This window comes from Bombyx mandarina, chromosome 12 (assembly GCF_030267445.1).
Source record: "Bombyx mandarina strain Sakado chromosome 12, ASM3026744v2".
NCBI lineage: Eukaryota > Metazoa > Arthropoda > Insecta > Lepidoptera > Bombycidae > Bombyx > Bombyx mandarina.
This window is the reverse complement of record NC_143219.1, coordinates 7421056-7434026: the sequence shown is the minus strand read 5'-3', so window position 1 is coordinate 7434026 and position 12971 is coordinate 7421056. Positions and strand designations below refer to the sequence as shown.

Below are 12971 nucleotides of genomic sequence, written 5' to 3'. Positions count from 1 at the left end.
TCGGAAAGTATGTTTTTAAACACATCGTTATTACATCCTACCGTTCCGTTGCTTGCCTTTTTCATTTCAGTTTATTAATAATTGTATCGTAAAAAAAAAAGTATGAATAGGTGGTTACGTGATTGATCCCGGCATGTGGGGGGAGTATAGAATGCGCTGGTCGCAGCGGCAGTGACCGACGCAGCCAGGTGCGTGCGGCCATCGACACCATAAAATTAATAACCCGTCGTGCCTCCTAACCGATGCACTCTTGAGCACCATGCGCACTCCACGTTCCCAGCGCACACCGAAAATTAAGGCGCGTCATCTAACATTAGTGACCTTAAAATCTTTAAAACTTAACAACCATTTGTAGAACATTATATATTTATTATAACAAACCCTAAATATATACATATATGAACTTTAAAGACGTAAACCGACTGATAAAAGTGTTAAAATTATTCATCTAATATCGATTACGACTGCTTTAGTAGAAGTAATGCATTATTGTTAAGTTATTTTGCATTTATTTCGGTTAATCGCTGTAAATAAATTGCCAATGTGAAAGGTGCTTTAGAGGGATCGTATCGACAGGTATTTCTTGAAGATATGTCGAGATCCGTGTACGACTTCTGTTTTTGCTGGTGTCTCTTTCATAAATAACAAATAGGTATAGCATCCTTTTTTGTGCCGCAGGTTTCTGAGGACGCATCGATCGACAGAGCTATCATAATAACAAGCAAACCATAAGCTGCAAAAGTGATATAAAAAAAACAATACACAGAAACGATCACCGTCATTTACAGCACCGATTCAAAATAGTAAGCTTAGGATTAATGTTAGTTTTCATTCAAAAGTGTTAATGCGTTTTTAATAGGAGCTTGGGTGTCTCAAGGACATAAATGTGTGCGGACTGGCGGTCTGTCTGAGGACGATTTAGAGGGAAGTGAGGGGAGGAGGAGCGGACAGCGGCCAGACGGTGAGTCTCTCTGATAAAGGCTGATATTAACCGCCCGATTTAGCATGAAATTGGATAACAAAGTGAATAAAGCCACAAGATTGTAAACATTACGATCTTCCCTTTTTTATTACGGGCAGTTGGTTTATTTACGGTTCTTCTTTTATTGTTCATCGATTTACATTCGAAAACCTTATTTATTACCTTGTTAAACTCTAGTTAATGAACTGAACCCTCAGTACTTGCAAAGTAGTTAATTGTAAATTTATCGATTTACCTTAAAAAAAAATTAATTGAATCACGCCGTAACTACGCGTGCTTGGAGCATTTAATGAGATTTAAACCATTAGAGCGTTGAGCATAAAACAAAATGGAATGAAAAGACGAAAAGTTGGAGTTTCGGTGAGTCGATTGATATAAATCGTGATACGTTATGTGTTCCCACGCATGCAGGTTGTTTCGGTTCCAGTAGAATGAATGACTCACTAAACTTAAATCATCGTTTCCACAAGTCATAGTGCAATTAATAATATGCGGCATCCTGTCGAATTATCTCTCGTCGTGGCAGGGGTCCGGGCGGCTTTAATTTACCACAATAGTAGTTGGTTCTGAGAAGCGTTCGTCGGTCGGCGAGGCAGACTGATTCTTCGACGAAAACAAACAGAAAATAATTATCATAAAGATGAAGAGCGGCCGCTCGAGGCTCGCCGCTGCTAATGGGAGCCCACCTGGCAGCTCGCGAGGCTCCCTCCCGCCCTCTCACATTTGTACCTGCGAGCCGAAACATTCCTTTAAACGTATACACCCGCACTCTTTACTTTACGAACCGACTAATAAATACATGATTAGTTTTCGATTAAGATTGGTACTAATAAGACTGGAATTTGTAACTTCACCTCCGATCTCATTCGTCATCATATTTCTTTTAAACGGAAACTAAGGATTTAAATAAGGGATGAGTTCAATTTTAATGGATCTGCGTAGATATTACCTTTATTTAGCAACTTACCTGCAATTATCGGCGGCGATGGTCATTGTCATTGGCAATATGTTCGTTGTAAAATTAGAAAAAAAAACAAGTAAGAAGTATGCACGAGTTGGTATCGATTTTAAATTGAAAAATTTAGGATTGACGACGGGATTATAAGTTGTCGCCGTAAGGATAAGTCATCCGGTGCATTCGTGTTGAGCGATGGACCGGTATTCGAATCTCAGGTGGTTACCAATTTTTCTAATGAAATACGTACTCAACAAATGTTCACGATTGACTTCCACGGTGAAGGAATAACATCGTGTAGTAAAAATCAAACCCGCAAAATTATAATTTGCGTAATTACTGGTGGTAGGATCTTGTGAGTCCACCACCACGCTGCTTATTTCTGCCGTGAAGCAGTAGGTAATGCGTTTCGGTTTAAAGAGTGGGGCAGCCGTTGTAACTATACTTGAGAACTTAGAACTTATATCTCAAGGTGGGTGGCACTTTTACGTTGTAGATGTATCTGAGTTCCAGTAACCACTTAACACCAAGTGGGCTGTGAGCTCGTCCACCCATCTAAGCAATTAAAAAAAAGTCAAAGTTTTTGAAGATAAACTATATAGTTAGTTAGTATCTTTGATGTACATACGAGACCACACACATCTACGTTACAATTTAACCGTATTTCTCGCTTGTTTGTGACGTATACTATATCTGTATAAGTACCATGATATTGCTTTATTGAGCTTATCTGGCCGTAAGCGAGTAATTTAAAATTTATAATTTGTGTATTTGATTGAATTAATTTTGCACACATTATTGTCGGTACAGGAAAGGTTTTTGTCACATCACCATCAGCGCCCGAAAGTTGGCATGGGTAAATTTTATACGGTGAACGATAAACCATCAGGTGGGCCGTATGCTCATCTGCTTACACGTGCAATAAAAATAAAAAAGTCCGTTTGGGGAGGTACTGTCGCCTTGTATATTTCTGTCATATGCTCCGGTTTGCAGAGGTGTAGCCATTATACTATAGCATCTATAGACTTGCGACTCGTGTCTCAAGGTGACATATGATATGTCATATGATAGATAATCTTAAAGCACTTCGAACACAGTGCCAGGAAAGGCGGAGACAATCTTGTAAAACTGTTCATTACTAGAAAAGTGAAAGGGTAAAAATCGCGAGGGCGTAGCCCATTGCGTTTGTCTGGACAAATTCCCATCAGCCTTGATTGGACCATCTACGATGCCCTCCGAGTAACCGAAGACAAAATGAGATGGCACATCATCGTGAGGACGAAAATTCAGGGTTGTAGGTGGTCACGACCCTCAGACGTGAGGAGCACGACTGGGGTAGTAGGAAAACACATATGTATCGCATGTTACTTTAATTTTAGCTTGTAACTTTTGAATTGAATTGAATTGAATTCTTTAGTTAAGGTAAGGTGGGCACATTACCCTAACTAAAGAATTCAATTAAAATTAATTATTAGTAAATTAAGATACGAGTATATCTATACCAAGCTTCTTTCTCAGGCTATTTGAAGTTCCATGCACCATTGATTATAATAAAGCTACATAATTTTTTAATTAGACTTAATGTTCTTATAAAAAATATTTTCATTGAAATAGAGTATCGCAGGCACCAATAATATCCCAACCATAACCGAAAACGTCAGCTCGAATTGGGAATGCTCTGAGTGGATACCACAATTTCAAACGCTCCCACACTCCCATTGAAAATTGGACAAAAGGATTATCCATTGTTTGAACTTAGCATCATTATTTTCACTTGAAATAGATAGTGCAAAAACATTATGCATTCTTCGTGAATACATTTTACGAGTACATTGAGCTGACGAGTGTTGATAACATTATCATACTTACTTTTGTGTTAGCCTGTGAACTAATCAGTCCTTATTCAAAATTGAACCCAACGGTATATTTGTTTTTGCATCTATAAGTTCCATAAGTCTTTTGTAAAATTTCACTATGGTATTATGGTCGTAAAGACACTTAATACATTCCTATCGTTTCAAAGGAGCTCACTTAATGTCCACGATAACTTTGTCTGGGCAGTAATTTAACACAAGGACCGCCATCGAACTGTGAACGCTGAGATAAAGTGCTTTGACGAATTCCTCGACGGGCTATCTCAATGGCGAAACGTTGTGTCTTTTTAAAAATACCGACGGTTTTTACGAGGGCTCCGCGTAGCGGTCGGTGGTCTGATTTCGGATTACAGTAATGGCACTTTTGGTTTCAAATAAGCATAAACGTACTTCAGTATTCTTAGAAATTAATATTTGAGCTTTTTTTTAAACGTTTCAGAGATTTTTCGTGTATATTACTAAATTTCCGCCAACAGTTTCGCCGTGTTACCGGAGGCCTATGTTCATCATCATTCAAACTAATTGTATTTAAGTAGCTACGTAATTAAGCTAAGCATTTAAGCTGCCGTGAGTTTAAAATAAATGCTGTAAAAATTAACAATATACATATACCGGAACAGTTTTGGCCACTGAGTTTCTCGCCGGATCTTCTCAGTGGGTCGCGATCCGGTGGTACACTGCTCTATCAGGCTATCAGCTTAGGTAGGAAAAAAAAGGAACAGTTACTGTATTTGTACCCACCAGAATAATAAAACTAGGTATTTTAAAAAGGAAAGTTGATATGTACTTCCTCCCTTGTCGCTTTCGCTTTATGATTCTAAAGCAATTATGAAAACTAGACAGAACGAGTCTGGACAAGCATTGGGCTAAGTATGCATGGTTCTAATTTTTTGCAAATTTCTTGAATTATTAAATGTTACTATATATTTAGGTCCGATATATCAATGATCCGGAGTGATAATGTTGAGTGATGAAACATGAACGGTAATTTTGTGTGATCAAGTAATGAAATTACGTCATCATTTAAAAAGATTATTTAAAAAAGTAGCAAAGTGCGTTATAAATTAAATAGCAACATTTGCGTTACGGGAAAGACGTAGCATTCAATGGCAACGATTACATTTGAGAACTTCATAGCCGATTTAATTTATTTCGTCAATACAAGTGTACTATTATCCTTTCCAAGCACTGCATTAAGTTTGCTTTTAATGAACGCCACATCAAACTGTTCAATTCATTCATAGTATTGATTTATACCAGACAAGCCTGAAAATGGGCCTTATTTCAAACCCAAAAAATATTGTACCTTTATTTCAACTGCATAGCGCGTAATGTGATACCGCATTTGGTTCCCAGAATTGTGCTATGGGAGAGGGTGGGGGTGGTTATCCCTCAGTAGTCTTCGCTTTAGAAATATAAACTCACTAAAACGTCTAAAACATAATTATTTTCCCAATGGTTGATCAGTCCCCCATGCTCATGGATGTGACCGTTTCCAACAGCAATCAATCTTAACCAATGTTTAAAGTACTCTAAGCTGAGGCACACTAATCACTTTACACTCGGAATTAGTTTAATGTACGCATTTTCAAAGTCAATCCGCTTCAAATAAAACCTTTTAAATTAAACAAAACTTAATTAATTAAACTCGAAATAATTTTAAAATTCATTTAGTGTATAAAGAATTAAATTAATTATTATCCATTCTGTGTATGGGAAGCGGTCCCGGCCCCCGCTGGGCCCACAAATACTTATGTTAAAACTTTCAAGTTAATATAAAATGACTGTTTTTGTTTTTTATTATTGAAATAATCTGTATTCTTGTTTCGTATTATTCGTATTTATTAAACAAAGTCATGAATTGTTGCTATAAAAATGTGATTTTTTTATATCATTGATTACTGTAGCTTATGAGTGTCCATTTTCGAAATTTCCACCATTCGTATAAATAATGTGATCCTTCTTTGGAATCAAGTTTATTAAAAATAGTTTTTAACTATTGCTTTGTCGAAATGTTTTATGAAAAAAAGATGACAAAACAAAGGAAAATTTTAAAGGTACTAATTCATTTTTTTTCTCGCTGTATTTTACAGCAGCGGCGCTCGGCCCATTTGATTTTAGTATTGCAGACAGACACACCATCACACGGCTGTGAAATGCATGCAATTTCAGAAATGAGGTCGAAGATTCAATTAGTTTTTAAGTTAAAAACGGAATCCTTCGCCTCTTAGTAGACAACAATTACGCAAACCAACCAGTACTTACCTAATATCGAACAAAGTTCGGTAGGTACGAATTTTCTTTAAAAGATCGTCGTCCAGGACAATCCCAACCAGGACAATTCTGATTCAACAAGTAAGGTACATGTGTTCCCTAACCTATTGGACTGTGGGCGATTCGAAACAAAAATTAAATTATTACAAATTTATGAATTTAATTGCTTGGTGTTCGAATGTTAATATGTCTCTAACTAATAACTATACTAGTGTTATCAAAGAATGTGCTTTCAAGAATTCGCTTTATTGTTTTTTTTAACAATTTGCGCGCAACAATGTTTTCAATGAGTTGTACAATCAATATCACATTATGTTTAACAGATTTACCCAGAAAATTTTGTTTGGTGCGAATATCGAATATTTCAGTGTAAAGCATGGAAATAGAAGCTTTCTTAAACAATGTTCGTGATTAAAGGGTAAACATTCGACGATCTACTCTCAAAATTTTCGGAGCATGCCCCACAAAAGTCAGCTTTAAATTTATCAACATAAGGTGCTTCATTCGAGATTATTCTCATTCGAGTGTTTAGCTAACGGAATGTTTACCGTAAAATTTGAAGACAAGAGTTGAGGTTTCTTTGAACGTTCATACATGAAGACGGAACGTGTTGACTGCACTCAAGGCTCTCGATCTCTTCCCGCAATCGTTTACAAACAGACGATGATTTAATTTATACAAGATTAAATAATTTTTCGAGGAAAATTCTTGAACGATGTTTTTGTTTTAGGCTATATACACGTGTACACATGTATGTTCTATTAATTATTTTTAATTGTGTAGCTGGGTGTACGAGTTCACGTTCTGGCGTAATGTGGGTACCAGAGACCATAGATATCACAACTTGATTGTCACATGTCAGTCTCAATTATACTGGTGGTAGGACCTCTTGTGAGTCCGCGCAGCTAGGTACCACCACCCTACCTATTTCTGCCGTGAAGCAGTAGTGCGTTTCGGTTTGAAGGGTAGGGCAGCCGTTGTAACTATACTTGAGACCTTAGAACTTATATCTCAGTCTATGGGCTCCAGTAACCACTTAACACCAGGTGGGCTGTGAGCTCGTCCACCCGTCTAAGCAATAAAAAATAAAAAAGGAGTGTATAACTGCCCCGCCTTCCAAACCCGAATACATGAGATTTTCGACCCAGGCGACAGAGTAACGTAAAGCCGCCGTCAGCCTAAGCAGTTCATATGGGATATGGGATCCTTCCGATCCATTCTTGGTACTTTTCACCGATCGCCGTTCTCGTCGAACTAAACGCATGTGACGAAGAATTTAATGTGCAACCTAGTCTATAGGCACAACCCACTGAGTTTCTCACCCGATAGTCTCAGTGGGTCGCGATTCCCATGCGGTGATAGACTCAGCGAATCACTGCTCTTACTAGGACTAATGTTAGCAACTCCTCCCAGGTTCAGCGTTACCAAACCGTGCGTAACTGAAATAGCTCCTTAGGCTATCATAGATTAGGTAGGGGAAAAAGGAACACTTATGATGCTATTCTAACACTAAACAGGCGGTTTTCATAGTCGGGACTAGTGATCAGGCCTTCAACTTTACATTTCAAAGCAAACTTAGAAGTGTTCACACAATCTTTTTAGTGCTTCTACAGGATGCTAATACAATAAATTGAACATAAAACTGTAAAATATTGTTTTTCATCTGCAATTTATTTCGAAAGTTTATGTTCGATGAACTGGTATGAAATACTATCAGCTGTCAACTAACACGTTAAATGTGGGCACTTATGGAGACCAATGTTATAGCTATAATAGCCGGCAAACTTCTTGAGCATTTGTTGACGTAGTGGGGGTAAGTTCGCGCATGGTACACTCACGTGCAAAAACATAACTTACTCTGCGTCATAATGCTATTAAATTATTAAAATCAACATATGTATTTATTCATATATTTATTAGAAAATCAACAAAAAAATAGGTTAATAATTGTAATAATTTAATCTTGGGGTAAAATAGATATTCCTTCTATTAAGTCAAAACTAGAGCTGTTGCCAGGTCTTGGTTCAGTTGAAGCGAAGCTGGTATTTGTAATTTTTTTTCGTTATCATAATCTTGACCATCATCATCACTGTTTTCATCACCCGAGTCGCTATCATCGTGATTAGTCGACATAGGGCGCATCGGTGTAGTTTACAACTCGGTCGATTCGGTCTATAATTAATTATTTTTTGAAGATATTCGATTCGTAGTAATCGAATGTTACTTTTTTCAAATTCCAGCTTCCGATTATTATCTGTTCTTTTTTTCCATCTGAAGCCTAGCTCTTTCATAATACGTCGTAAGCTTCATTCCGAGCCATTAAAATTTATATCTTCTTTAAAATTTTCGAAGCCTTTCTACGGTACGGAGTTTCGCTGCTTGTTATGTAGTTATTATGATTACATCTTTTTATTACAGATTGAACGAAACTATCCATTCTGGTAACTTTCTTCTTCCCTGATCTTTTCTTACCCGGAGTCCGAAACACGGCGAGCAAGCCAGAGCCTTTAGCTTCCTTAATAATGCACCTAACAGTACTCACTGATGGTTTTGTTACTTCCGAAGTCTGTCTTAATTTTTCCATATCATTCTTCCCCTGTTTTATAATGAAGCAATATACGTCGTACACAATTTTTCTACCCTTTCTTTTGAATACTACACCAGTTTGTCGCGGCATAGTGTATGTTTTATAAAAAATCAACAAACACTCAACAAATAGCAATGGCAACAATGTCCACAAGTAATTATAACAAATAACTTAACGATTAATAACGATAGACTTTCCACTGTACGCAAGCGTACTTTTGGGAGCAAGCGGAATGAGGGCGCGGTGCGGGACGCAAGGTTCGACTGATCTACCAATAACGCGCTCGATACGATTTCCCCTGCCGTCGCGCCTCACCCTCACCACCAAAGTGATCTAAAATTCGGTTCTGCGCAGTCAAGGTCATTTGCTCAAGAAGTTTGCCGGTTACTATACCAATATTTTGCATAATGCTATAGTTACAGACATTAAGTGGAGAAAAGATTAACTTACTAGTGTCAAGTGGCTATCAGAGTTCATTGACATGAAAAAGCTGCAGTTAACCTAGTCTTCTTACACTAGTGTACTGATGAATGATTAGGAATTGATACATGCACTATTAAGCATTACAAATTCGTATCTAATTTATTAGTGAGATATTTATAGTTATGTATTTAGTAGCCATATTGTTAGTCTGTTAAATTTCAATTAACTTTATTTCTGAAAGGTATTTTTCATCTCGCACAAAGCTTTTCATTTTTGGGAAGGTAAAAACTCAATACAAATGAATATAATAGTATAATATGGTCATATCCAAGACCTAGGTTAGTTAAATTAAATCCAACAATTGGAGGCCTATCAGTATCCACACTAACTAGTTCATCAAGCATTCAGAATTAAACAGATTTTTACATACAAAAACGAGTAATAAAGCGTTTCTTTTCTTTTATCTTCTGTCATTTATTAACTACATTTAATCTATAAAATATAACATATTTAATAAGTTTCTTCAATTAAAAATTCTTTGACTGCATTACTATATTTCTGTGGTAACATTTCATCGAGTTCTTTACGTGTTAACCAATTCACTTTAGACTTTGTAGGATTGCCGCTTTTGTAGTTTGCATAGTAGAAAAAAATCTGAAACAATGATAACATTTTAGCTTAAAAATTCTATTCCAGAGTAATAATTATTAAAGACGTTTAACAACTAAAAAAGTACTGTTTCTATCACATTAATACATTCCAAACATTACAAAAAATAATTAATATAAATAACATACTTTGGCGCCAACTTTTCCATTCATTTCACTGGGATATTTATATTTGTAGAATCCACATGGAGCATTCGAAATAAACTTTATCTGAAGTTCAGATCCGATTTGCTCCTTAACTATTCTTTCGGCAGTCTGAAACAGGAACAAATAAAAAAAAAATCAAAATAATTATTCCTGGGTGCTATTGCAGTATTATGTGCCGAAAATGGCATCTTGAATCTAACAACAATTTAAATAAAATGTTACTTATTATACTATACATATTTTACAAGTGCACAAGAAAATTTGCAATAAAAACAACAAAGCCTAGTTGCTGATAAATATGTTCTTTGTAGAAGTTTCATAAAAATGTAACTGGGCCAGACAATGATTAGCTATTGAACTACAAGTTACTTGATGCCCTTAACTATGCCAAGGAATGCATAAGATGGAAGGAAATTGTACATGAGAAAATGATGCAGCTACGGAGTCATGACCCTCAGCAATGAGAAAACCGATGCGAGGATGAGGAGGATGAGTTTAATAAGAACAAATTTTTTTACAAGTTTTAGCTGGAACATAATTTTCACTAACTTCAAAACATACGATTTACTCGAAAATTTACACCCACATTAAGGACCAATGAGAATAAAATATTTTTATAAATTTACTCTAATAACCTCACGATTATGAACAGGATAGAAAGAATGAAATCAATTGCTATTTATGTACATTTTTTTCAATTTTTAAACTTCATATTCCTATTTTAATATTTTTTATTTTATTATTATTTATTTAGCTGTATGCACAAAAGTACAGTGGCAGACTTAGCGGACGGAGGCCGGCCTGAGGCATTCTCTACCAGTCAAACAAGGGTGGTGTAGAGTATAATCTAACCTGACGTAGTGTCTCGCCCTCCTGCCAATGCCCCTGAGGAAGTAATGTCTTTGAATCATTTCCTAATTTCCGTTGTGTCACAAGAACTAGATGTCGTTGTAGGCATCGTTCTGTTGATGTTTTGTCACCTTTTTTGTCTGCATCTACAATAAGATTTAACAGTGTTCAATCAGCACAGATCATTGGTTAAGCTATTAGTGAGCTACCTGAGAAGCTTGGTTATATTACACTGTTTAACTGAGAAGTTTAACCCAGACAACTAAGTAGTGTCATTTAGTTGGGTATTCTAAAAGCAAGTAATATTTTTATGGAATTTGTACTATTTTTCGTTTTAGATTTTAATAAATTAATTAGCAATTGAAAAACTATTAATAACCGCTCTATTAATTATAGCTCTTGCAATTGAGAACTAAGATAAATAAATTAGATTTCATAATATGTGTAAAATATGCTTCGTTTATTATAAGCTTTCTTTTATTTATTACTTAGATGGAAGAACTTGCTGACGACCCAACCAAGAGCCCATATAGATCAACATCTTAAATGCCACCACCCACCTTGAGATATCAATACTGAGTCTCAGTCTTATAATACATATCAGTCCATCAAACAAAACCCATTACTACCTCACAGCAGAAATAGGCAGGATGAAGGTACCTACATGTGCAAGCTCACAACACACTCTATCACCAATAACTACCCAAAATTTAATTATTTTTATTTAATAATTGAATCTCAGCTAAATTTTATTTATACACAAAATATTATTTTAATAACCTAAAAGTACATGTTATTTATTATCCACAACACGCTTCGTCAGATTACAGAAATAGAATTATCAGCAACACGCTTCGTCAAAAAGTACAATACTTACTTTCAGCTACAAGCGTCGTCATAAACCCAAATTATATGTTTGAATGTTTAACCTATATTAGACCATTTTATTCCTTCAACAGGGAAGTCGTTCGTGAACATTTGTTTAATACATATTTCATTAGAAAAATCAGTACCTGCCTGTGGGATCTCAATACCAACAGAGTTGCATTGCTTGATATGAATTTTTCGTTCATACCTGTTTCTAAATTTCCAAATTTAAATTTTGAATACTCTTCATTTGCTGCATCTTCAAAATCTTGGGCGGTAACTTTATTAACAGCATCAATATCAACATCTTGGGATTCAGCTTTGAAAAGTTCAGCTTGTTTTCTGCAATGTATTTCTAATAAAACATAAAGTAACATGGTTTGCATACAAAAATTTTAAGGACACACAGCATTCACAAGACAAGACTGATAAATTTTGGAGATCCTAGAAACTCAGAGGTCCTGAGATCAGACTCAAAATAACTACCTGTACAGGATTATCAGCTACATGTGTCAGCCTTATTTTGAAAATAAATTTATATGAAAGTGTATTTTATTTTTTTAATTAGACATACATACATACTTGTCATTTTCGTGTTGAATTTCATGGTTTGATTTCATGCTTTTCTCAAATTCTACGGTCAATAAAAATTCTTTATATTTTTTTTGCATTTCAGTTAACGGCGGAGTTAAGACTGGTAACCGTTCAATGCAAATACCCGTCAATATATCCCAAGCTGGCTTGCTACTAATACCTAAATAAAATCAGGAATATAAAAAACTTTTTAGCCGTAACCAACATTTATGAATTTTGTACATCATCCTTGAACAATACATACTTCTTATTAAAAGCCTGTGGTAATAAGTTATATTCATACGCATCAATGTCTTAACCAACATTTTGATGAATAGTTTACCGTATATATGTCGTCACTTAATTCATTCAGGTAAAAGTATTTATTAGAAATAAAATTGATTTAATCCAGAACACTTTGTTGGTTATCTTTATAGGGATGGGCCGAGTCAGGTAGACTTTCGAGTACTTTCGACCGAATATCGTAATCGTGATCCGAATACAAAAATCGGAGTACTTCTATCGTGATCTGATCGTTTCATTAATGAAGTCAATTTTGTATTACAATACGAAAAATATGTATATATACAATAGTAATTAATATTAGAATTCGATTAAAGTAGTATATGTTGCATAAATAGTTCATTTGCTAAATTTGGAAATTCTTGAAATGTTAATAATTTATTTTTTCATCTCAAAAGACGGCATTAATTATCCCGGCATTATTCGACAAGACTTTAAGGTCATTCCTTCACTGCTAAGGTTATTCGTT

General features: G+C 35.5%; 1 protein-coding gene across 2 annotated transcripts; it reads right to left on the bottom strand.

The window, feature by feature from the left end:
- Nucleotides 1-9544: 9544 nt before the first annotated feature.
- Nucleotides 9545-12662, bottom strand: mRpL46 (mitochondrial ribosomal protein L46). Of its 2 annotated transcripts, none has more exons than XM_028181962.2 (6): nucleotides 12465-12662; nucleotides 12209-12380; nucleotides 11835-11968; nucleotides 10763-10905; nucleotides 9893-10018; nucleotides 9545-9749 (listed from the first exon to the last, which is right to left on the bottom strand). In XM_028181962.2, exons 1-6 carry the CDS (start codon nucleotides 12523-12525, stop codon nucleotides 9606-9608), a joined length of 780 nt encoding a protein of 259 aa, XP_028037763.2. In that variant the 5' UTR covers nucleotides 12526-12662; the 3' UTR covers nucleotides 9545-9605. The 2 variants fall into 2 exon arrangements, with proteins under 2 accessions (XP_028037763.2, XP_089588011.1); XM_089731885.1 differs by having other exon boundaries at nucleotides 12209-12406; nucleotides 12465-12608.
- Nucleotides 12663-12971: the final 309 nt, after the last annotated feature.